This window comes from Argiope bruennichi, chromosome X1, assembly GCF_947563725.1.
Source record: "Argiope bruennichi chromosome X1, qqArgBrue1.1, whole genome shotgun sequence".
Lineage (NCBI taxonomy): Eukaryota > Metazoa > Arthropoda > Arachnida > Araneae > Araneidae > Argiope > Argiope bruennichi.
The window spans coordinates 121,665,129-121,691,677 of record NC_079162.1 but is presented as its reverse complement, the minus strand read 5'-3'; the positions used below and the strand labels follow the sequence as shown (position 1 = coordinate 121,691,677).

The 26,549-nt window shown below is 29.2% G+C and overlaps 1 protein-coding gene across 3 annotated transcripts in view; it reads left to right on the top strand.

The window, feature by feature from the left end:
• The window catches only part of LOC129958832 (splicing factor 3B subunit 3-like), a 104,338-nt gene that overhangs the window by 8,074 nt on the left and 69,715 nt on the right, over positions 1 to 26,549 (top strand). For all 3 annotated transcript variants that reach the window (XM_056071544.1, XM_056071542.1, XM_056071545.1), the window contains exons 2-10: positions 5,282 to 5,358; positions 7,404 to 7,494; positions 12,472 to 12,632; positions 13,828 to 13,942; positions 18,459 to 18,562; positions 20,448 to 20,501; positions 23,310 to 23,372; positions 23,459 to 23,533; positions 25,743 to 25,846. In XM_056071544.1, the coding sequence (XP_055927519.1) occupies positions 5,282 to 5,358; positions 7,404 to 7,494; positions 12,472 to 12,632; positions 13,828 to 13,942; positions 18,459 to 18,562; positions 20,448 to 20,501; positions 23,310 to 23,372; positions 23,459 to 23,533; positions 25,743 to 25,846 (844 nt within the window). The remainder of the gene's footprint in view (positions 1 to 5,281; positions 5,359 to 7,403; positions 7,495 to 12,471; positions 12,633 to 13,827; positions 13,943 to 18,458; positions 18,563 to 20,447; positions 20,502 to 23,309; positions 23,373 to 23,458; positions 23,534 to 25,742; positions 25,847 to 26,549) is intronic.

Here is a 26,549-nt window from a genome sequence, read left to right as displayed (position 1 = left end):
TTACAGAAAATTCTTTCGTAGATGTATCTTTCAAAGATACTTGTTCTATCTGCAAACACAGCTCAAAATATCTGTCTCTGTATTTTTTAGCAGACAGAAAATCTTCATTCGTCGCTTCGGTGTCTTGATCTTTCAAAATAAAGAACAGTTATATCTGCTTAGCACTTTTTCAAGCGCGTAAATTTATCGCCAGTTTGCGATTTCAAAACCGAAAGTTCTTTCGTATTAGGAGCTTCTTTATTAAGCTCATATTCTTCATTCTTACCACAAGCGGTAAGCGACGTACGGAGCGATTTTCGTTTGTTTTAAGTGGTATTGCATCCAGTTTTCAGGCTCATCAACTAATAGCTAAAGCGGGTCCCACGTTGGGCGCCAGAAATTATATAACGTAACTCTATACTACACTATTGTAATTATGCTGTGCTGACATCTAGCCGATGTCTGTTTTGGCTGAGTGAATTTAACAATTACTGAATAAGCAAGGATGTGACATATAAAACATTTAATCACAACATAACGTTTCATCAAGAAAATTCTTAGTACATCTAATGAAAAGTGAAAAACAGAACAGCTGACGTTAGTTCTGGTTGGCTCTGATTGGCTTGTCAGAAGATGCCATTCCCAACATGATCGGTTCTAAACTGCAAACTATTTTTTTTTTAATTTACTAATAATTTTTAACAATACCTATATTAGATGGAATTGCTTCAAATGAGGAAAATCTAAATTATCGTGCCACTTCTTTTAAACTCGAGGATATTTTATTCTATATCTTGGTGATCTAGATGCAATTTATGTCTTTTTTTTTTTTTAAATAATTTAGATAGAACTTTAAGAATATTTTTTAAAAAAAAACAAAGCATTTTTATCTCTCTCTCTTTATATATTTGCATTGATGAAATGACATGTATTAAGGGCATCGGAAAGTAATGTTATTTTTCTACATTAAATTCAAACAGATAAATTTTTACCAAGTTTTTATTTTTAATCTGTAAGTAATAACCATCTTTAGCAGCATTCTTTTGCCATCTAGTGCGCAAATTTTCAGTATAATCAATAAAAATCAATTGTTTTTTGAGCAAAATATCTGGAGATGGTATTTTGAGCATCATCCGAATATTCAAATTTCTTGCCACTTAGAAAATATTGTAGCGATCGGAATAAATGGAATTCTAATGGCGCAATATCGGGCAAGTGTGGGTGAGGCAATACCTCTCATCCCTATACAATAATTTTACTAGGTTATTATTTATGTTAGATTATTGTATGCAATAAGGTTAATGCATTATCGTGTTACAGAATAACACCTTTTCTCTTGACAGTCGCTGGGCTCTTTTCAGTTCAAGATTGATTTACTTGATCCAGTTGTTTACAGTAAAGATCTGCATTTACAGTTGGTCCAGGTTTCAGCACTTCAAGATGAATGACTGCGAATACTTCACCAAACCACAAAAGCATCTTTTTGGAGAGAGTCATTGTCTTTTTTGTTTTGGATTATCATAGAAGACCTATTTTTCATCTCCAATGAGAAAGCAAGCAAAAAAAACTATACTGTATTGTGTCGCTGAAGCAGTAAGTTGTATATGGTGGATAGGGTAGCTTTGTTTTCTTCGGACAGATTATGCGAGACCCAAACGCCTGCTCTGCTTACATTACCAATCTGTTGCACATTTTTTTGGATGGTCAACCAAGATTGGACAGAGTGTTTGACATGGATTTGCTTCAACAGCCATTATTTAAAGTTGTGGGTCTTCCTAATCGGTACGTTTCGGAAAGATTGAATTTATCGGATTTGAGCTTAGAAAACCGCCCTAGACATTTAAGAACGTCTAATTCATTTGAATAAACATCGCAAATGTTTTTGGCAGCAACCGTTGCTTTACTATCCTTGTGAAATTCAAAAAGCATGGATATGTACTTCTTGTATTTGGCTAGTTATTACACCATAATTTGCAAAAAAAAAAAAAAAAAAAAAAAAAAAGTTATTTGCGAGCAAACACATTACTTTAACCTTAAAATGTCTTTGGCGCGATTTTGAAGGACACAATGAGTTAATAAATGACTAACGAATATCGACAGGCGTAGAAACAGAAACGACATTACTTTCCTTTTACTCTAATATTATATTACTCGGTAATCACTGAAATGTACATTGATATAACATATTTAATTCAAAGAACTTACTTATTCACGTTAAAAAAACTGAAGAGGTAGTCATGGAAATGGATCATGTAGCAAGGTTTTTATGTTAGAAAAAACTAGCTGGTACCCGGCGCATTGCTGCCTTAGAAGAATAATTGTGGAAATATCGTTTCAAATTTGATATAACTATCTTGTTTAATTAGGAATGATAGAAAATATTCTTGTCGATAATGAATACATTCATTGAAAGTGAGTGATATATATAAAGGATAAATATAAATAATATTTTTTCCTTTTTCTTGTTTTACTTTATTCAAGTGCTTTAAGGTAGACAGTATTTTTTGTTTTTTCATCTTCAGCAATAAATAAATTTCTTCTTAAAAAAATAAATTTCTTGGCTATCCGACTCGTAAGCATCCAGCATACAACTCTGGCCATGTGAAAAACGTGGATTTTCTAGGTTCAATCCGCACACTTGAAGTGATTGACCTTGCGCCTTGTTGATGGTCGCCGAGAATGCAAGTTCAATTAGGAACTGCAGTCGTTTGAAATCTAAAGGCATGTCGGTGGGAATAATGGGAATGCGTGGAATGAGCACATCTTCTCCATTCGACTTTCCGTTTAGAATAGTTGCCATTTTTGCCGCATGTTGATCTTCTGATTCTGATGCGCGTGATCGGTTAACATATAAAACATTGTCTTTCGATTCTTGCTGCATGTTGATTTTGAGATTCTGAAGCACGTGAATTTGCGATTCGTAAACGATCTGCTTCATCGCTCGCTTGTCATTCCTCGTTTGTTTGAGAAGCTCGAATTCGCTTATTTCTGCGTGCTGCACTGGTAGATCTACAAAGTGACTAACGTTTGGGGTGGCATATTTTTTGACGAAACAATCAACCCGATATACGCTTGTATGACCAAAATATCGTTTGTCAATTGAATGAATAAATAAAAAAATTACTGTTTGTTCTGGAAAATTTCCATTAAATATAATTTAATTTAATCGGCATCGGTAATAATGATAAATATATTTCGTATGTGTGAAATAAACTCTGAATAATATGTGCGGTACGCAGCAGCCAAAATATTTTGCACGTTGAATGACAATATCTTGTGTAGATGAACCATTTATTAACGAAAAAAATGCGCTTACACTAAATATTTTCGATTCCATTTCACTCACATTGATTGGCGTGGATGGTAATAATTTTATTTGTTTTGATATATATGCAATTAACTCCGAATGACATGTGCTGTTTACTGTTTGTTTTGTTTTTTCGATTGTCAATCTTAAAATGATGTTGAATAATAGAAATATATTTGTACTATGCCCTATAATCTTCATGTGAGTGCAAGCAGTGAGTTGGCAAAGTTTTATCCCAACCGGATGAACGGTGCGCCAGCACATAAAATACGTACAAACAAACATTCCTTTTTATATGTTAGATTAATCTGGTAAACCCTTCGTAATTCATTTGTCACTTCAAACCAATGGAAATCAACAAAATTTGCTATTGATCTGAAATTAAAAATATATTGCATGTAATATAAAAATATTTAATAACTCAATAAGAATATTTACGACTCAACTGCAGAATATTACAAAATAAAACAAATTAATAAACAATAAAATAAAACAACTAAAAATAAATTCTCAACTACTATATTATATATATATATATATATATAATATAATATAGTAGTTGAGAATTTATTTTTATATAACAGACATTATCCATAAATAGCAGTTTTATTATACAAGGGATGATATGCGTTACAAGCAATTTTGAAATTTATTATAAGTTACATTTATGATTCAAAAATATCAAGTTGCTACCTGGGTGATGGATAATTCAATTAATATGAAATAAAACCTAACAGCAAAATTTTGTGCAATTGAATAAACTGTCAAACAATTTCATGGCTCAATATTTACTTTTCAAAAAAAGAAATAATTGATACTATACTGATAATAAAATTCTGGGGCTCTCACAAAAGGAAGAAATACTTCATAAATTACCTTATATAAAATCCAAACATTGTAAATATAAATCTATTTTCCTCAAAGTATTAATAGTAATCAATCAATGACATTATATTCTCTTTTTAAAAAAAACAACACTTTTTGATCAGGGGTGATCGTTCTTTGATTCAGGTCTAAATTACTATCTGTGGATGAGTGAATGAAATGCATGAATGAAGCCCGCCCCTTAAAAAGGATTGTTACGTGTGTGTAGCTAAGTCGTTCTCTTGGCCCTAAATGGCGCTACTAAAAAAATAAGAGACGTACCCTTGGCTTAAAACCACAATTGACTTCTTAAAGTCAGTGGGCTTGTCTAGACAAGAGCCATTAGAAACAACAACAATTATCCTCAGCTTAGCAAACTTCTTACACTTCACACGGACAAACAAACAATAACAAAACAACAACAACCGAGGCATTATCTATTAAAAAAAAGTTTATGCCAAGGAAAGATGGACTTTATATCATTCTATCCCAGAAATCACCTTCATCTTTCGTAATAGCTAGTTGACACAAACCTGATGAACCTTTAAGTGTATACCATGCATTAGCTCTTACACCTTTTCAAAATGTCACACAGAACCAATCTCCTGTGATGCCTTTAAGTAAAAGAGTCGACCTCCCAAAAGACCTTGTAATGCTAATGACAATTCTGGGACAAACACCAAAATATCCAAAATTACACCACCTCGCCGAGACGGTTTTAGGTGGTGTGAGGGGAAGATGTATCAATTCCGTTACTCTATCTTCTCTTTTGGATAATAGATGGCGATGCCTGATTAGATACGCATCCCATAGTATGTTGCGATTGTTATTAAAATGAGATGAGATGCTGTTCTGTTAGAGGTGCGCGCGTTAATGTCTTGTCTTGCTTTCCGGATTTTGTATTTGTTTTGTATGATATGTGATCATTCAAGAAATGTTCCCGAAATATACGACCTTTTGCTTCCACTGCATGGATCATAATGATCGTCATTCCACCACAATTTTTATTATTTTTTTTTATAATTTTTCTATGAAAGCCTATTTCTTAAACATATCTTAAATGTAGCATATATTTTTTAAAAACTACTCAAGTTTATTTTTCCATTACTTCCTAATGTTTTCTTATTTCAGATTCGATAGTGATTACAACAGAGAGGGGATTTGTAATTGTTTTAGTTGTTAATGATAAAAAAATGGCATTTGAATGGGTAAGTGTTATTATTATTATTATTATTATTTTACTATGATGGATTATTTAAGAACCTAATTTTTTCTTATTTTAAGAAAAACAATTTTATTTGACATATCATTTCCCCCCAGTAATTTTAAAGCATTGCATTGCTTAGTCCTGTATCTTTAAAGTGAAAATAAAATATTTATTTGCAATCGGAACTAGTTCATTCTTTTTTGTTGTATCATTGTGTTAAAGTAAAAATTGGTTACAAATTGTGCAATGATGTATTGATTTCATAATATTGCATTTTTTTTAAAATACTGCACTCCTGCTCAAAAAATGAGCAACAAACATGAGAAAACTAGATACATATGCAAAACGGTAAATTAAAACACACAATTTTCATATGAGACAGAGGTTACATCACCGAATGCAAATGGGTAACCAAAATTAATACAAAAAGCAATCCTGCAGTCAGCACCTTAAAAAGGGGCTTACTGGACGCTTACTTACGCTTCAGCTCGTAAGCAGCGATAATTACACGAAATCCGAGATTGCCAAAGTGCAAAGCATAAGTAGAATAAAACATTTGCACCATGAGATACGTTTTTGGGCTGTTGGTATGTTGCAGCTGGTGCAAGACAATCTGCTGTTGCCAGAGAGCTGAATGTGTCTCATAGTGACATCCATAGACTATGGAACCATTATCAAAGAGATTGTATAGAATCACCACATCATCAGACGATCGCTACAGGTTACAATGTGCCTGACGCACGGAGGACACTAGCAGAGTGACAGCTGGCATGGCTGCTCTTAGCTGTTGCAGAAAAGCCCATATCCAGTCAAATTGTATCGCGCAGACTGCATGAAGACTGACTGTTTGCATGCCGACCTGTTGTTTGGGTTCCTTTGTCCTCGGTGTGCATCAGAGAGCTGTTGCATTGAGCCCGTGTGGGGCCTTGTGCTCTTTGCGGATGAGTCTCTATTTGACACCTAGAATGATTCCCGAAGGGAAAGGATACGGCGAGAACCAGGGACGCTTTATCGGGCTCCAAACAATGTCGAAAGGGACCATTGCAAAGGTGGCGGTTTACATGTCTGGGCAGGCATTATGCCAGCCCAAACAACCTTCCCAGCCGCCCAACCCGACCTCCATGTGTTCGCTGAGGGTTCTGTCACAGCTGACTGATAACACTACGAAATCCTACACCCTTTTGTGCGCTCTTTTATCCCTGTAATGGGTACTGACACGATATTTATGAACCATCACACAAGCCCGCACAGAACAACAATTCGTGCGGAGTTATTTGGAGAGTGAAAGCATTCCACAGATGAGATGGCCTGCTAAATCACCGTACCTGAATCCCATAGAGAATGTGCGAGATAAGTTGGGGAGCCGGATTGCAAGTCGCTGTGTACCGCCAGGTACCCTTTACGAGCTCCAACAAGCTTTATTACAGGAATGAGCATGCCACAATAAATGATCAACGATCGTTTATTGCAGTATGTCTCGCTATTGTCAAGTGTGCACTTCAGCTAGAGGGTTATCGTATTCATTATCAGCATGCGGTTCTCTTTGCGCATTTTGCCTACTAATTTGGTCTGTCGTGCCATGATGACCGTAATATATGTATTTTCGTTTCTTTTTGCTTTATTGTTTGATATGTGGTCTAGTAATGTTACACCTACCTTGTATACAGCTGTTGCGCTTATCCATTAAATAGTTTTTGTTTTATTTCAAGTTTTGCATTTGTTGCTTACTTTTTAAGCAGGAGTGTATTTGACCTTAATTTGTTAGATGGAATGATTGCAATATGTCTATGCTTTAACTTGTTTAAAATAAAACTGAACAAATTTTAATGTTCCTTTATTTAAGATTATATTCAGATACTTATTTTAAATTCAGTTGTAATCTTAGAAATAGAATTTTTACAAATTCTATTTTTTCTTTCAACTATTTTGTAATCTTGCTCTTTTTTCAGTTCGTATTATATTTAAAAGTTAATCATTTACTTTTGGTATGAAAAAGTGTTAAAAAAAAAAGGAAAGTGCATTATAAATTTGTATACTTTTCCATAGATTATTGAAAAACAGTTAAAAATTGACATTCCAAGAAAATTTCTTCTGCATTATTTGACTTTTGATTTTCAAGGACGTGCTTTTTGTACAGGTAACAAAGTGATTACTTTTCATTAAATTTAATCGGATATTTTATACACAATATGGATAAAGTAATTGAGTCATTGATACAAATTGTAATCTGGAATAAATTTATCTTTCATTTGGATTATTATAAATTAAGATATATGATTTAAAAAAATTAGAATCAAATTATATAGCATTAATACTAAATCTACTCTTGTGTTATAAATTCAATTTTCTTAATTTTTGCACTTGATTCGTGTTTCATGATAGAACCTAACTTTTGAGATGTAAAAAAATATTTAAATTTACTTGAAAGTATTATTTTGTATCTAGAAATCAAATTTCTATAATTATTTATCTCTGTATTGAAATATACTATAATTCATTTTGATGAGAAAAACTCTCCTTAGTATGCAAAGAATTAATGTATAATAATAATTTTTTTTTTCTAAAAAGGGTATAAAAAATCTTATAATTCATTGGTTTTTACTATTATTTGAAATTTAATTTTTATGTATGTTTTTCCAGTTTTGGTACTGAATAAAAAGTTTTTGAATGTGAAAAGTTGTTGTAATTAGAGTAAAGTAAAGTAAAAAAAAAAAAAAAAAAACTTGAAGAAAGAAGTGATTTACTAGAAGATTCCTCAATCCTTTATATGAGCATAACTATATTAAGTGTTCAGAGGTAGCATTTAGTGTTAATTCCTTATCAGTAATATTTATTTTCTCGAAAGATGCCTTAAATGGTGAAAGTCAGAGTTGTGTTGAAATAATATGTGCCCTCTTTCTTTCATTTTTCAGAAATACATAAAAAAAATATGGACCAATGGATGTACTTAACATATTAGCTTTAGGATATTTATGCGTAATCATTTCAAACTCATACTCAAAACAATGAATTTTTTTTCTGTTTGTCTTGCTAATCAGTTTGTATTCCTAAACAAGTTTGATTGGTAGATCTATTTATTATCGAGTTATGAAAAATAAATCATCATAATTTCAAAGCAATATTTTTTTCTTTTGATGTATTTTTTTGAATGAATGATTTCCCTTTTAGCACATATTGTTTAATATCAGTACAATGTTGCACAATATTCTGATTGGTGCACAATATTGTAAAAATATCATAATATTATTGTGTAAAGATTGAGTGTAATAATTATAATGTCTAATGTCCTATTTGTAAGATGATAATTATGTTGAATTCTTATCATAGGAATGATTTTTTTTTGCCTTTATCTTAGTGTTTTAACTAATTTAAAATGTTACTGTTATCGATTCTTTAATCTTTTGAGGGGCAATGATGCAATTTTGACCCTCTTTTTAAGTTTTTAAAATAAACTTGTTCAGTTTATTTTGTTGCAAATTTATTTTAATTGATAATAATCCTTTGTACTCAGAAAAATAATTCCATGCAAAATTATTCAACTAACACAAGGACTTGCTTATTGCTATAAAAAAAATATATTTATTATAATTTTAAGTTGAATTTTACTTAAAACTTAATCTACATCTTCTAGCAATTCTTTAGGTATTTTTTTAAAAATCAAAATCTTTAAAAAGAAAAAAAATGTCAAAATGATGCACCATTTTGAATAGTGAGTGACAGTCACCATCCGATAGCAAAGGGTTAAAATAATGCTTGAACATTTGAATTCATAGATAAATGTTTTTATTATATATTGAAGGTTATTTAACTTTTGATTGAATATTATTTTATTTTGTTTTTTTAATGGATTCCATATAAATTAGAATTTACTTGCATCTTAAAAAGAATGCATATGTAATGAAAATAATATATATACTTCATAGTTCAATGTATTAAAAGTATTTCTCAAGAAAATAAACAATACAAAAATACAGCATTCAGATATAATATTTTTAAAGAATGCTATACTTGATTATATTTTAAGTATAACTACAGAATTAAAAAAATTATAATATATATATTTTGACTTTGCAACTTATAGAAAATTAAATTATTAGTTTTCACTCTTTTTCAGCAATATGATCTGCAATTTCTCGAATAGCAGAGCATACCTTTCAGTTTACCTTCTGCTTTTGAAAAAGTACCCACTATTTTTCCAAAGCATATTCTATTGTGTATAATACAATTGGTTATTGAATTTGTGCAAGGGGAAATTTTTGTAACTTCTCTTTGTGAAGTAATTTAATTGGGAATGAGAAGCTTTTATCAGTAATGTGTTTTGCTAGACTTAATATTCTCTAGTGGGTTTTTGTGTCTAGTTTTTTTTGTTGGAATTGAATGATTCAGAACGCATCTATTGATAATCAATTTCTGTTTTATTCCTTTTTTAAGCATCTTAGAGAATAAGATGCAAGTGACCAATTTGTCTTGAAGAGGATGAATTTCAAAAAGGATGAAATTTGTCATAATATATAGAAGATGGTCAGGTTTGAGAGCTAATTATAGGAAAAATCATTCATTTACATTCACTGACACTGAACATTTAAGGTGTTAGAAGAAAATGGGTATCAGTTCTATACTTCCAGTGTAATCAGGGAATAACAAATAACTTGAGTTAGAATAGGGTCCAAAGCAGTTTTCAAATCCCTTAAAGGGTGATGGTGATGATAAATATATGCCATCAGAAAGTAGAAAAAATTAATTCAATGTAAAATATTTTATTGTCAAGGAATCGAACTCATCCATGCATTTTTTAAAAGTAAAGTTTTATTCTTTAATATAGTGCCATTAAAGGGTCAAATTAAGGTGAGGGATAATAAACTAATTCTGCCTACATATAAAAATTGTTTAGTAAAAATTAGTCGCATTTTCCTTAGAAATGTAAGAAATATCTACTAAGTTAGTTTGCAAGTGGATTTTTTTTTTAATTAAGTACTAATTTTTTATTTTTAAAGCAGTATGAAAGAGAAATGTGAATAATGACCATAAATTTAGATGGAAACTGTGTTTAATTAATTAAGGATAACAAATGTGAATAATATTAAATTTCTTCAGGTCATGTTGGTGGATTTAGATTTATTATGATTATTTTCATGGCTGATTATAAATTCTGACACATTCAAGAAGTGTTGTATGAAAAAGCATCATAATCTCAAACTTCCCTTAGCTTCCTCACTGAATTCAGATTTATCCATAATACCTTTATATAAAATTTTAATAAATACATTTTGCAAATTAGTTCGTGTATAGTTTTGTTAAAAATAAATGGAACTCATTTTATGTCACAAAAGCAGGATGGTCAACCACCGGGAAACTTACTTTTTTCAGAACCTCAAGTTATCTACATTATTAATAAAAATGGTTTTGCATTCTATGAGGAAAAAAGGCAGTCTAAGACTCAATTCTTGTTATGATTTTTAGCTTTAGTGCGTCTCGTATATATATATAGGGCTATTGTCCCCCCCCCCTTTCCTTCGAATGTGAAATCAATCTTGCTACTTGTTACGGGCTAATATTTTCTTTTAACATTTTTTTTTGTTTTTTTAAAATTCTTAATACATTCAACAAAATGCTGTATAATTTTAAAGTAATAATTGTCACAAAAAATTTATTTGTTTGATACATTATTGGTACATATTTCTCTTGTAATTTTTTCAAATTTTCAAAAAGAGAAGGGAAGCACTTTTTTTTATGTTTTGATGGTATATGGAACTGTTTGCCACAAAAATTTACAAAATTCATTCCTGCTATCGTTTTTGAAATTTATACCTCTAAAACATTTTTCTTTTTATGCAATTAAGAAAAAGATAAAACGACCAATTTTCCACCTTTTTTCTCTATTTTATGAGTTAAGTTTTCACCCAGCATTCAGTCAATTTTTTACTATAGTTGGTGGGCTAATAGTCAATGCAATTTTAAAGGATTTTTCTTACTTTGATGCAGAGATTTCATTTTGTATTTATAAGTGGTGTTTGTTTGTTTTTTCTGTTAATAAAATTATTGTTCAGTTATGATTGACATGCTGGTAAACAGTTATGGATAGAGAAGACCCCACTGGAAGGAAGCAAATCATTTCCTTTTTAAGCACTCCACCAATGTGCATAAATTTTTGTACTGCATTTTTCATGAGTAAATTTGACAAAATATTCTGAGATATGACTGGTTAGCTGAAAATTACTCTAGATGGACATGTATCTTGCAGGGTTGGTTAATATATTTGTAAAAGAAGGGAAGGGTTTTGCATAATTGAAGCTTATCTGAAATTCTATATATGAAAATGATGTTTTCTTTTTTTCTTCCCCCTGAGTATTTTACATTGATTTTAATTAAAAGAGTAGAACAATTTTCAGGTATAGTTAAGAACAGATTATGCAATAATTAAAGAGAATAAAATAAAATGACATTGTTCTCAAAATATTAGAAACATCCAGAAAAAGTCATGAAAATTCAAACAGCAAATATGTTTGCCAGCCTGGAAAAAATGAATAAACAAATTTAATAAAGTTTATAATTACTAGGATATGCTTATTGATCACTATGCATTTCTCAAACTGGGGAAATTAAAATAACCACTGTTACTACCATATACTTTTCTACATTTCTTTTAATTTAATGTTTTCATTTTTATGCAGTAAGTTGCCAGCTTTGCAGAAATAAGAAGTTTGTAAAGTAATTAATTGTAAAAACTACATACCTATCTCATGTTGCACCAGAGAGGAAGTTGAGATTTCCCAGGTTGCCATAGTTTGCATTTTGTGAATCACTAAAATATCTGGTTATAATTTTTTTTTAAATTCACAAATACTGTTGTTTCTGAAATATATCATATATTTCCATTTAAGTAATACCTAGTTAATTAAATTTCAAAAGAAATTCCTGTTTATATAATGGTTATTTTATGAAGTCTTTCATTTAGGAAACTAATTTTAAGAAATTTGTCAATCACTAAGGTTCTCAGTGCATTTGATTGACAGGCATATTATTTTTTTTATCTTAATACTGTTATTGTTTATATAAAATATATTAATGTTATGATGTATTAATTTTACAAGTTAATATTTCAATTTATTTTCAGCTGCAATTGAAGCAATGCAATTTTGGATTTATCATGGCAAAGACAACAGAAATTTGGCTTATATGGAATTTTCTGTAGACAATACTGTTATTTATGACATAACTTTTGTGGATGATAACTCAGAAAATTTTGTTTTAGCATATTTAGCAGCTTCTTATGAGGTAAGTGACATCATGACAGTTAAAAAAGTCTTTGCATTTTTGTCAATTTCATTTCCTCTCTTTAATGTTTCAAAAATTGATTTAGTTTAATAAATTTTTTAAAAAAACATTAAAGTGTTATAAAATGGAACTTTTGAAACATTTTATATTTTGTATCATATTCAAAAATGCTTTGTGACTTCATCTGTGATTGCAGGACTTGTAAAGAAGTCCAAAAGTAGTTATAAGTAGAAAAAAATAATAATAATAAATATGCACACACATATCATTAAGTGGTTTCATTTGTAAACCTTTAGTAAAATATTCCAAATTTTTCTGCCTGATTTAGGGTTTATTATTATTGAAGATGCCCTCAATATATACAAGCAATCCTGAAAGAACTGGGATTTGGATCCAAAGTTAATAAATCTATTATAAATCAAAATTGAATCTTTCATTTCTCTTGTTAGCTTACAAAGGTTCATTATTTATAACTAATGATCTAGTTTTCTATTTTTTCATTGTTTTTTTATGTTTAGGTGGTATTTTTTTGGGGGGGGGGGTAAAAATAATTGTTACTTATAATGTTTTGTATTTATTTTGTAGAAAGTTTTTGAATAAAATATTGGAGGGATTTTTTTTAATACTTGATCTGAAAGTTTTATCATGGAAAAACGTTTTATTTACTGATTTTAATTTTAGCTTTTGACAAGAATTAAAATTTAATTGCTTGCATAATGCTTTGGGAAATTTATATTTATAAATAGAGGGATTTTATGTGAAAATCTCTTTTATATGTTACTGACAGTGAGAATGTTATAAATTTCATTTCAAATATTATAATATTAGGAGTGAATATGGTGGAATTGGTAGAATTTTCTTTTGTAATTTTATTCCATTATGTCAAAATCAGTTATTTTTTGCTGACTTTATATGCCAGATAGTTTAAATTTTGTACATTTGTTTATTTTTAATGACAAAACACTATAGCATTCTTAAAATTTAATCCTTAATTAAATTAGATTTTTGTTTCATTTTGTTGCATTACTTTGCACTGTATTTAGGAAACAACAGTCTCATGTTTTTTAAAAAAATGAAAACAATTAAAATAAGCTTTTGCTGTTTGATAACTAAAGGAGTTTTGAAAATTTATTTTTAATTGATTTTTTTTCTCTTTCTTTATGTATCTTTTTTTGAACTTCATGATGCTGTAAAGTACGAAATTGGAAAGAGACCAAATTGCAGGCTGATTTTTTCTAACATTAGTAAAGATGGTGAAGAGGGAGAAAGAGATATCATATTTATAGATCATGCCAACTCTTTAATATCAGGTCAGTTTAAAAAATGGTTGAAAGCTTACATATTTCTTGTGAAATCCTTTGATATCACTTATAAACACTATTAATAAAAAAGATTGCCATTTGTGTATTGGCAATCTACAAACCGATCATTTCAGCTAAACCCACCAAATTGAGCACATTTTGTAGAGTGGGAATGTGCTTCCCCAAAGGGATTATTTTTTGAAATTTTAAGAATTTCCATTAAAAGTTAAGTGAGATTTTGGCATTTTTCACAAGGGCGTCTGAAAATATTTCCTGCTCAAATTATTTTTTGTACCATTTTAAACTTTAAAAAATTATCCTTTGATAGCAATTAAATGTTGTAAAAATTCTTTAGTTTAAATAATTTTTAAAGACGTTTCAAAGTATATATTACAATAGTATTTTCTTTATTTAAAATGAAACCCAAATCATTTTCATTGTTGCCAATAAAATTTCATTCCATTGTAGACAATGAAGCTGTGAAGATTAAATTTATTTCTCCATATTGAATTTGTCTCTGTTTAAAGCATACTTTTACTAATTTTTTTTTATTATTTCATTAATAATAACTAACATTCAACTTCATAAATAAGTAATGGTAAATTTCCTCAAAAATTCTTTTCAGAACCCCCCCCCCTTTTTTTTTCCTCCTTCTTCTTTCTCCCCACCTTGAAATGCACTGATTCTTTTTATGGAATACTATCTGTACCCACATGGAATTGCCTGTGACCCACATGGAATGTTAGCAAAATCAAACCTGAAAAACCTGTGGCATCCTAACCATTGGAGCTATTTCAAAAATTTTAATTCCATATGAAAACTCATGACCTTGTGTGTATTATTAATAGTCACCTACCCCTCACTAGGACCGAAAGAAAGCATATATATATATATATTCTAAGTAAAAGAACATACAATATGGTCATTGTACAGATTCAAAAGTTCATTTTTCATGTCAGTACTCATGACTTCCAGATAAGTTATTAATGTTCTATTACTTTTCTCGTGAGAAAACTGCATTATATAAAACATATCTTCACATTCTCATTCTTGCTGCAAGAATGTTTTTTTTTAAACACTGTTTTCATTCAGTTACAACTAAGCAAGGTCATTCAAATATGTTGGAGCTGAATTTCTTTATAACATTTTAATGCATCCTTGTTTTAAATTCAATTTATATTTGAAAATAAGCATTTTTTCAGATTTTCCACTGATTCATGAACATAAAGAATCAAAACTTGTGAGCTGTTGCCAACTGGTGATTAACAGATTTACAAGATTTTTCTATTACCTAAATGGCTTTGTTAAAAAATTTTTTTACCTTCATAATTCTTGGTTTCCAGGATTCTAATTTGACAAGATGCCAAATCATTCTTGCAGAAGTTTTTTTTTTTTTCTTTTTTTTTTCTCCTTCATTAACTGGATCAGTTTTAAACAAAATCATTCAACCCATTTAGAAAATAATTATTTAAAAAATTATCAATGCAGCCATTTCACCTAAAGTTGCTATAATAATCCAATAGTTGAACAACTAATCTTGTGACATGCTTATTGAATCAAAGTAGTTTTTGGTTATATTTTTAGGTATGACTTTCTTATTACCCTTCCCTGCAGCTCCTACTTTTGAATTTTTTTCTCTTTTTTGCTAATGAATGTGAATCTGTTGCTACTCAGATTATTTCTTATTTCACACCAAGGCTGAATTATCAAATAGGCAACTGCTTATGGGTCTTGAAGTCTAGATATTTTTGTAATGTAAAGTTCTAGATATATTTAAATTAACCGTATTTTAATATTTCAGTTACTTACTTACACCATGTATTAAAATATTATAGAGCTAAAATCAAGTATCAGTGTTTTTTTTCGAGTGCTGAGTGACTCTTGACCTAATAGTTCTTGTAAACTTTAGAGTATCTAAATGACATTAAAAATGTTTATAATTGTACAATTTTGTCAAAATAAATACTAAAATGTTCTATGCTAAAGTTATTTCAATTTTTTTTTTTTAATTTGGCAAATACTGGAACCAACTTTCTTGAAATGTTTTGTTACTTCAGTCTGTCTTAATGATAGCTTTTTAAAAATTGTTTATTTAGATATTAAACTAAAATCAATAAAAAAGTGATGCAATGACTGGAAGCGATTTGATGTGGGAAAGGAAGATGTCGCTGCAAAGTGTGTGTTGCATGCAGAATGAATTATTAGGTGTAATTTCTCTTTACATATTTTTTTAGGCTAGCACTCCAAAATAACAAGTGTCACACCTTTCCTCCTACATCTGAGCTGTCACTTAGTTAAATTTTCCCACTGATGTGTGCATGATAACTTTGTAAGCAGAAATTTAGCAAGCAAATCCTATGATAGATTATTGCATTTTTATTGAAATTTACATATTTCTGAAAATAAATATCAAATTCCATTAGTTCATGACAGAACACATGGCTTTTTTTCTTTTCCCCCCGTCCTTATTTGTGTGTCCTCCTTCATCTCCATCGTTATCTTTTTTTCCTCTGCTCGGATGTCGTGTAACCTTTCCCCTCCTGACTAATTTGCAATTATCATTGCGAGCAGAGGAGTGAGGCTTTACATGTGTGGTGCTCATATAATACCTTCTCAAGATATCGTTTTGGTTTTCATTTACCTAGAGGTGCTTAAATTCATATGGGTTACATACTTGTACAGCATGTGCATACATGTACAGCAATTTTTGGAAATTTATGCTGAATTCTCTTTGGGGCTTTAAGCCCTAATAATTGGGACATTCCCATGTAGGATGCTATGGTACACTAACAAATTCTTGTCGACTCAAGTTATTTAAATATATTATCTGTTGCGGATCTTACTGAGCTTTTGAGATTTTTCAGAATGGAGTACTGATAATAAGACTCTCTCTTAAAAGTAAGCAAAATTTTTCCTTGTCAGAGGTTAGGAAAATTGTAAACCTATATCAAAAAATGGGATTTCATATATTTCAACTCTTAAAAAATTCTCTCAAATACTCAATCATACTTGAATTATTGTTTTGTTTGTTTATTATTTGAGAAACTGATCTTATTCAAAGTAGATTAAAGAAATTTTGCTCAAAATTAAAAATTTAATTCAATTATTGTTCAATTGGGGAATTTTAAACAATAATTGAAACAATAAGAGGTAATATACTCCCCCTTTAATATATAAATTTTGTCTTGTTAAACTCTGGATAATAAATAAAGATAAATTGCTTTTTTTGTATGTTAATGTAAACCTTCTTTTAATATGCTATTATTTCAAATAATGTGAAATTGTTGATTCCTTTCCTTGCTTTTTCCACTCCTTAAAATCATATTGCATTATAACCAGCACATGAGTACTATTCACGCGTTTCCTCATATCTTGAATATACATACAGGAAAAAATATGGGAAAACACATGGAATTTTTTTCTCTTCCAGATTTGAGTGGCAATTCAGTTTTATTCAAAATGTGATAAAAGTGCATCAGAAATTGATGAAACAGTTTTGGTGCGTTTTTTCGAATTTTTTTCTTATGGAAAGGACTATTTTTTTTTTTCGGATAGAAGAGATACAATAGATATTCAATTACTTTAACTGTAACATCAGAGATTGTTGGACTAGTGCCCAATTTCATTGCAAACACACACACACACCTGCACATGCGCACACACACAAAACTATCATTAAGCATGATGGAAGAGTCTTTAAACAATTAATTTTTGAAGAAATAATTAAAAATAGCCTGCTCAAAAGTTTGAGCAAAATGAAAATCAGGGCTATAATTTTTTTTTTATATTTTAACTAATCAGCAAAAATTTGAAAATATGTTGCAGAAATGTCATTTTTACAGCTGAAAGTATTCCCAAGCTTTTTGTAATCACAGTTACAAGTGATCAGAATTGTTTTATCTATATTATCCTACAATAAAGTACAAAATAAGAAAGGAAGGAGGGAAACCCACTTTACAACAAACAAAAGAAAAGAAGGGGGAGAAAATATCCACCTGGAAAAAAAAAAGTGTTCATCTCAGACTTCAATAAGAATTTTTCCCCACTGAATAAATAATTATTAGTCAATATTACTTAAATGTTTTGAAGCATTTGAAATGTGTTGCCATCATCTAGAATATTGGAATGTGAACAATTGGTGCTTGTTTTATGAATTGCAATTATTGTTTGCACATTTTTTTCAAAATATAGCATCTGCTTGTTGAATTATCTGCTATGATAATCTAATTTAGTATTTATTCTGCTGTTTCCTTTTATTTCCAAAACATTAAATTAAAGGTTGGATGATATTTTGAAATGTTATAATGATATAAATAGCTTCAATGGATATTTGGCTGACGATTTCAAATAAACTGGAACAAATATTGAAATAATTAATTTTCAATTAAAAATATTAAAATTTGTCAAATGATAAAAGCCATTTAATTTATAACTTGAAATTTCTTTCATTAATATTAACTTTTTTTTATAATAAGATACTATTTCATTAAAAATTTACTCTTTTTTTTTTTTTTTTTTTTTTTAGTTCCTGGTGAAAAAGGTGTACTGGTTTGTTCAGAAAATTTTCTTACTTACTATCCTATGAATCTACAAGATGGTATTGTTCGTTGTTCTATTCCCAAAAGAATAGTATGAATTGTATTTCTTTTTTGAAATATTAAGTTTAAGTTTTAAAGACTTAAAATCTTTGTTTTTCACTAACTGCCCATTTTTTTTCTGTATAAAATTTTCTATTAGTTTTGCAATCTATATTTTTATTATTTTATCAATAAAATTCATATGTATCCTAAATCAAGCAGAGAGAAAGGATAAGAGGGAGAGTAAGATTTTCTATTTATCAATTTATAAGAAACTATATAAAATCATTTTATATAAATAGGACTCTATATAACCTCAGTTTCATTTATTGATTTTCTGTGAAAGTGCTTATATGAACTTAAAAAAAGTTTCTCAAATAATAACTGACTTCATTCTTAAATGCTTAGTTTGTAATGGGAGAACTATATTCTGTTTCCCTAGTACTTACTACATATGCCATATAATTAAAGGTATCTGCACTTTGTGTCATTATGCTTAATTCTATTGAATATAAAGCATCGAAATGCACATTTCTAGTGTTTAACTTTGAATAGGGTTGCCACGCTTCCGGGAGAATCTGGAAAACACAGGCAATTTAAAAATTGTCAGGAAAATGCAGGAAAATTTTCATAAAAACGTGGAAAATACAGGGAATGTAAAGTTTATTAGATATTTTTTTCCTCTTTAAAAAATGCTGATCTCTAAAGAATACAAGAATAAAAGATCGCAGTCGCAGCTTCCAAAAACGAAGAAATATCATTCGCGGCTGTGTATATAGGAAACGCGCCATTTTTGTACTCTCTCCCTTTTCTTTCTGTATATATTATTCCATTTGCGATACAGTTGTTCTTTTCCATGATATTCCCGAAATGCACCTAATGAGCACTTGGAAGACTTCTGTAACTGTGTGAAAGAATAGAATACATTTCTCTGGTGGGATTAGCAACAACGCGATGGTGTTAAGTGCATCGTACTTGAATTTATTGAATGGTTTATTTATTATTTGAGAAACTATGTGCTTATTTAAAATAGATTAGAGATTTTTTTCTAAGCAGTCATCTGCTCAAAATCCGTATTTAATACAAATTGGATGAATTAAAAAAATAAATTCGGATTTTTCTGAATGGGTTCAAGAAGTTCGGCAAAATCCTTTTCTTTTTTTGTACTGCTTACATTGTAATAAAATAATAAGCCTAAGTAATATGGGAAAAAAGGCAATTTCTAGTCATGCTAAAAGAGGAAAACATAGAGCCTGTGTGACAGTCCAAAAGAATCATAATTGATGTTGGAAGTATCTAAAACCTCGTCTAATTTCTTTCTAATCTTATTTTTAATCTAAAATTTTAAATCTAATTTTTAAATACTTTTTAAAATTCAGTAAATTATTTTAATGTCCAGAACATATTAAACTGGAGAAACTATTTTCTCTATTCAATAATGCACTGATTTTCTTTGTGTTATTATTAGAAAAGTATTATAGATAAATATATGTAAAAAAAGATCACAAGAAGCACAACATGTTAAAAATTTAATGAAACTTTCAGAATTTTTTTTTTATATTAAATTTTAAAATTCAAGCCTGGTTGAATATTCAGTGACTGTTAGCAATTACTGTGTGCCATATTTCAAAGTTATAAGCATGATGAATTCATCTTGCCATTGCAAATATGCTCAAACGACTTTTCTCTTAAACTACTGTTATTATGCTTTGTTATAAATCTTTACAGAATTATATATAAAGAATAAATTATATCTCTGTCCTTTTGCTGGACTTAAAACTTTATTTGAATCCGATTGTTGAGTATTGTATTTATCTTCTCACTCAAAAATTATGGTAGAAGTGATTTTTTAAAAATAATATTACAGTTTTATTCTCTGTACAACACAGTTTGTAAACAATTAACGCCAACAACTTTTTTTGTTACTGTTATTTCAGACTGATCCTCTAGCCAATGTTATCTTTGTGTGTTTTACGAAATACAATGTAAAGGTGAGATTTTTTTTTTTAAATCGTTAAAAGCTTATTAAAGTAATTTTTTAAATATTAATGCTATTCAAATTGCATGTAAACATGCATCTGTTCAGAATTCCATGTACTGTTGTATTCAGATCTTCTTATCATCAAAATCCTACTTATTGTCAATAGTTGATAATTCTCATTGTATATTTGACACATAATCGTTTATTACTTTTATGAATATCTAGCTGTCATTAATTACTACCTGATCCAGAAATAATATTGGGTGATTCAAAACTTAATGTACAGAGTTTCAAGAGAGGTACAAAACACGTGAATTAAAAAAATGCATAGAAAAATGTGAGTGGAAGCTCTGATTTGATAAATAAAGAAATGATAAACCAATAATGGATCAAAATCACTTTATTTAGCAACACTTAACATTCTGACAGTATATGTATTCATTACTTCAGTGAAAGCCAGCGTCCTTGCATAGGGGTAGCACATCTTCCCTGTGATCTGGGCGTTCTGGGTTTGAATCCCGGTTCGGGCACGGTTGTTCTTCATCTGTGAGATGTGTGAATGTGCCCCCCTGTAGAAAGGGGTTGTGCAAGCGAATGTGTGAGTTTCATCTTCATATGAGCTAGAAGTCCGACTTCTGCCCTCGGGTGCTCAGGGGTCTTTACCCTCAGAAGCTACTGCACCCCCTTTCCATGGTAACACGTACACATCATCATCACTTCATTGAAAATGCTCAAAGTTCTTATTTTCAACAGTTAGGCACTCTTAAAGATGCTGTAGTTGGAATGCTGTATCATTCATTTAGAATTCCGATTACATATGGAGGGTATGAAACAATTTATGAACACTGAAATGGCAAATATGTACCTTGTCTATGGTGTACTTGACTGCAATGGAATGGCTGCAGCATATTTGTATGGCAAATGGTATCCAAACAAATGTGGATTGCATCGCCAAATATTTGGGGATTTGCATTGCAAATTGCTATGCAAATTCCCATTCAGACATTCTGCAGTAGTAGGCATGTTACAAGCCAACCACGATCAACACTTGGAATTGCCATCAAAGCAGTGAACTTGTGTCAAGTGAAAAAGCTGCCAGCGCAGTCAATTGAACCATAATTATTGCAGCTTTTCAATCCAATATATAGTACATATTACATCTATATTATTTGTAAAGTGTCCAATCATTGTAACTTGAGCATTTCCTATCTTCATTCTACTCACAGATGAAGCTAATTTTTCTTGTGAAGGGAACTTTTATCAACACAATTGAGTCGCAACATCTCGCAAATTATGCAACCTTTTCTTCTCAACATTGATTCTCCATGAATGTATAGATGTGTATTATTAAGGATTACTTTATTGAGCAATACCATCTTGACTGAATGGCTGAAAATATTGCAATTTTCTGGTGGAGATATTGCCTGAGTTATATGGCGTTCTTCAAATATCTGTTTGGGATCAATACAGTTCCAGCACTGTAGTGGTATAAAGTATCATTAGAATTTCCTTCCCATATTGGTTTATAATTTCTACATCTTTGTGTGTTCATCAACTGATCAGATTGTGGTTTCAGTAATGCATTCCTTTCCATACCTTTTTTGTTTTTAAATTTTCTACATCCCCCACCCCCCAAAAAATGTACATTGAGTTTTGAATCAAATTTTATAGATTGCTCAATTTTAATCAAATCTCTTACACGTAACGTGATAATCTTATTTTCCTCAGCAAAATTTTTAAAATTGTAATAAAAAGCTTTATTCTTTTTTTTTATTATTCATTTTACTCTTGCATCTGATTCAAGTGATGTTAATGATATTATGTCCTTGACATCACTTGAGTCAAAGGAATTGGTACTATCAAATGAGCAACTATTCCAATAATCTACCGGTGAGTTGAAGCTAGCTTATAACGATGTAAGAAAAGTTTATCAACATCTCTCTTGACCTGAATTATATATGGGACGACAAATATATTTCATAATTATTTAACATCTTAGAGGAATCCAAATGCAGTTTTAATAGAATAAGAGTTGTACTACAATAAGAAAGGAAAACATTTAAATTAACATAGCAAAAATACAAATTTGAAAATAAAATTTGTGACATAAAAAGATAACAGCATTTAGAAAGGGGCGAACTTCTTAAAAATTATTTATGCTAAAAAATTGTTCCTAATTGAGTGAAAAACAAGCAAAAACTATTTTATAGAAGTTAATATGTTTTTGAGATTTAAAAACTATTAAGAATGTGTTTTATAATGTTTTTGTATATGATGTTAAATTATTTTCAAATTCAAACAATACAACGGTTCAAACTATATACTAAAAATAAAAGAAAAAGAAAAAAATGTTGCATTTATTGTGGAAAGGATTTAACTTTTATGACAATAATGAAAATGTTGTAGCAAACTATGATAAAAAAAATATTTTTAATGAATTGTTAAAGAGGGAAAATTATACAGTAAACAATTTGGTATCATTGAAAGATATATAAAATGCAGGAAAAGAATTGTTTTTGTGCCATAATATTTGTAGAAGTCTAGGGGAATTGTGAATAAGAATTTTGATTAATTTTTATTAATTAAAACTTTACTTTTAATGGGAAAAACAAGGCTTTATGTTGTACGCTCCCACCTTTAAAAGTATATACTTTGCCAAATTTAGTACTCTAGATTCACTGACCTGTACTGTGGAGCACTGACAGATATGTTAATAAGCAGATGAGTTATTTTATTATGAATGCAGATGTATTAAAATTTTATTTTATTTATAACATTGTTTTTGACAATTATTAAGAGCTATTTTTAACTTTTTTAGACGGATCCTAATCTGCTGAATGAACCATCTACAGCTGATGCATCTTCTATACAAAATAAGAAAGTGAGACCCTTTTTATGTTTGCAAGCTATTTAAATTAAATTCTTCTTTTAATGTATTAATTTAAAAATACACATGTCTCTATTCAGAAGTCCATTTACTACTTTGCTCAGACTGAACAAGGAGATATCTTCAAAATCCAGGTTGTTGTCAATGAGCGTGGGGTAAGCAGTTATTTATTCTTTATTGAAGAATTTATCTTTATAATAAGCTTTGCCATATATTATCAATATATTTCTGACATTTTAAAAAACGAAATTAAAATTAAATAACAACTAATAAAGGGAGCTTCTGACAGAAATTACTAGACTGAAAAGAATTATTCTTTGTTTTGTTTTTTAATTGGGTGTATCACTTTAGATAAAAATTTCATTGGTTAGGCCAAATTTTTTTACTGCTTTATTAGTCAGTTAGTTTATCTTCTTATTTAAACGAACATTCAAACCACTTTCTGTACCAAATTGTTTGTTGATATATATTGTATTCATGTTAAAATAGATAATTTATAATTATTTCTCTAAACATCATGGGTACAAATTTAAAATTTTCATGATCCAGTTATCTATTATAAAACATAATTTATTTTTTAAAGCTTATTTCCAGTGATTAAAGTTTATATTTACAATAATTGGTTACTTGTGAGGTTAAAAATACTTGTAAACTAATCAATAATTCAATCAACAAAACGAATTTATAAAAAATATTACATTTCTAAAAATTTTTCAATAAAAAGTGCGCATATTTATAAATTTCAGATTCATTCACGAGTTAGCAATAATAAGAATATTGGTAGACTTCTGAATATTTTTGGTGGCTTAATTAACACTTTTAAAGAACACTGAAAGATAAGCCTTAATTTATCTGTCATTTTAACGATTTTACTTGGGCTTTGAAAATTAGACCAGCACTTAAAGCCTCAATATTAGAAAGAATATAAGAAAATATTCATATTTTTAAACTGAGAATTTAAAATTTTATGTAGATACGATTTTAGAACTACTTTTGAAAATTTTTAAATATATTTCATTGAATTATATGAACAGTTCTAGATATTGATTTTTCGGTTATAATGTATATTTTTATTTATTTTGTTAATTACTGTTGAATTTTTTTAATTTTAAAGTTTTTCATATTCTTATAAAAATTGAAAATTCCTGTGAAGAAGATTAGCCTAGAAAATGAAATTTAACTTAAAAAATTTAATTAATATGTATTAAAAAAATTCTTAATATTTCTTTAAAATTTTTGATTTGGCTTGCAATTATGTATGTGCAGGAGGGTTCACTTTTAGAATGGCATTTAAACGACTATGCTTGCAGAATCCAGATCTTACTAAATATGTGTCATATCCTGTTAATTTTGATCTAATTCAATTCTGAATAATAAGAGCAAACTCTGAAATTTAATACAATCTTTAAGTAGCAAAGGGTTTTTTTTTTCTTTCACATTTAGGTAATATAATAAATATTTATAACTACTTCAGAACTAACTATAAACAAAAGAATTTTCTGTCTAAATCTTAAATGCCATTTCAGTTATGTTACAATTGTAGCTTCATTTTTTCAACTTTCTTTTGCAATAAAGAGCATGCCAAAGTTTACTATCAAATACTTTGCAGAAACAGACCATGAAGCAATTTCGCACTAAAAGTCCTAGTATGTTTTTTGATTCTGTTTTTATCAAATATCATTACACCTTCAGTGATCCATATTATTTGACTTAGGATGTTAGTAACTTACATATAGGCTAATTTTTATACTACTTCATTCTTATTTCATATTCACATTTTTGTTTTATCTAATAATAGTAGAACGTTTAAATTGTTATTTATAAAGATTCTTGACTAAATAAATCTTGGAAGGGTGTTATAAAATCTGAATGGCAAGCTATGATGATAATGCTTTGACTGTTGGTTCATTCAAATCATAGTAAAAGGGACCTAGAAATGAATAATTGGATTGCCTAGTGGTAGTGTAGCTGTATGGATTAGGTTGCAGTAGGATTAGATTGTGAAATTGTATCTAAAAGTATATGATAAGTTTTCCTTTTCTTTGCTTGAATGTTTGAGTTTATATTAGCGATAGTAGTTTGAATGATTTGCTATTTAAAATTGAAACATTGATAAAAACCAGCACTCTTCTTAAAACTTTATTTTAAGTTATGCTTCTGAATTTTTGGCTTGTCACAGATTTGCTGAAATATTAATTTTCTTTAGATAATAAGATAATTTTTGAGATTTGTGTTTCAAATCTTTGATGGTAAAATCTATTAATACTTAAATATTCATGTACGTTTGTCAGTCTTGTATTTTATGCATGAATGAATGTTTAGAGTATCATAAATTAAAATTTTATCTATTACTTTTTTTTATAGGTGAATGAAATAATACTAAAATATTTTATCACCCTGCCTCTTGCAACTGCATTATGCGTTTTAGAAGGTGAATTCCTCTTTGTCGTCTCTGAATCTCATAACCAGTAAGTGCTATTTCATTTTAAATGTTGGGATTGATAAATTTAAGCTGCTAAATTGTTTTCTGATCTACATTCTTAGATGCATATTTTTCTTGTGAAGTGTTATGCATCTTTTGAACAGAAAATTATTGCTATCTTTTCATAACTGAATATATATATATATATATTGATATCAAAATATTAAGTCTTTCTTATTATTCTACAATTTCAAAATTAAAGTGCTTTAAACTTTTCAAAAAATGAAATACTTGTCTAGCAATTTTGCTTTCTGGCAAATCTCATGTTCAGAAAAATTCCAAATTATTTGTTTGAATGTTGTTGTAGCTTATTCACGAAGCCTCCGAATAATTATAAAGAAATTGTAATAGGTTGTTATCTTGTTACTATTATCTCATATATGATTGTCTCAGATTAACTAGCAAAAGTTATAGTAGATAATTTTATGCACTTTGGCAGACACTGCTCAAGAAATCAAAAAAGAAGAAAAGAAAAAAAAACTGTTTACTTTGGTTGTTATTATATCTTTACATCTGAAGTTTTGTTTTTTTGTTGTGGGGTTTGTTCTATTTGTAATGTTTACAGATACTTGAATCAAACTAACCATCAAAATCAGATTGTAACAAATAATAATCTATTGATAATTCAAGGACTGAAAAAAAAAAGCAATTCCAAATACAAAATAAAAATAAGGCTGAAGCAAGATATT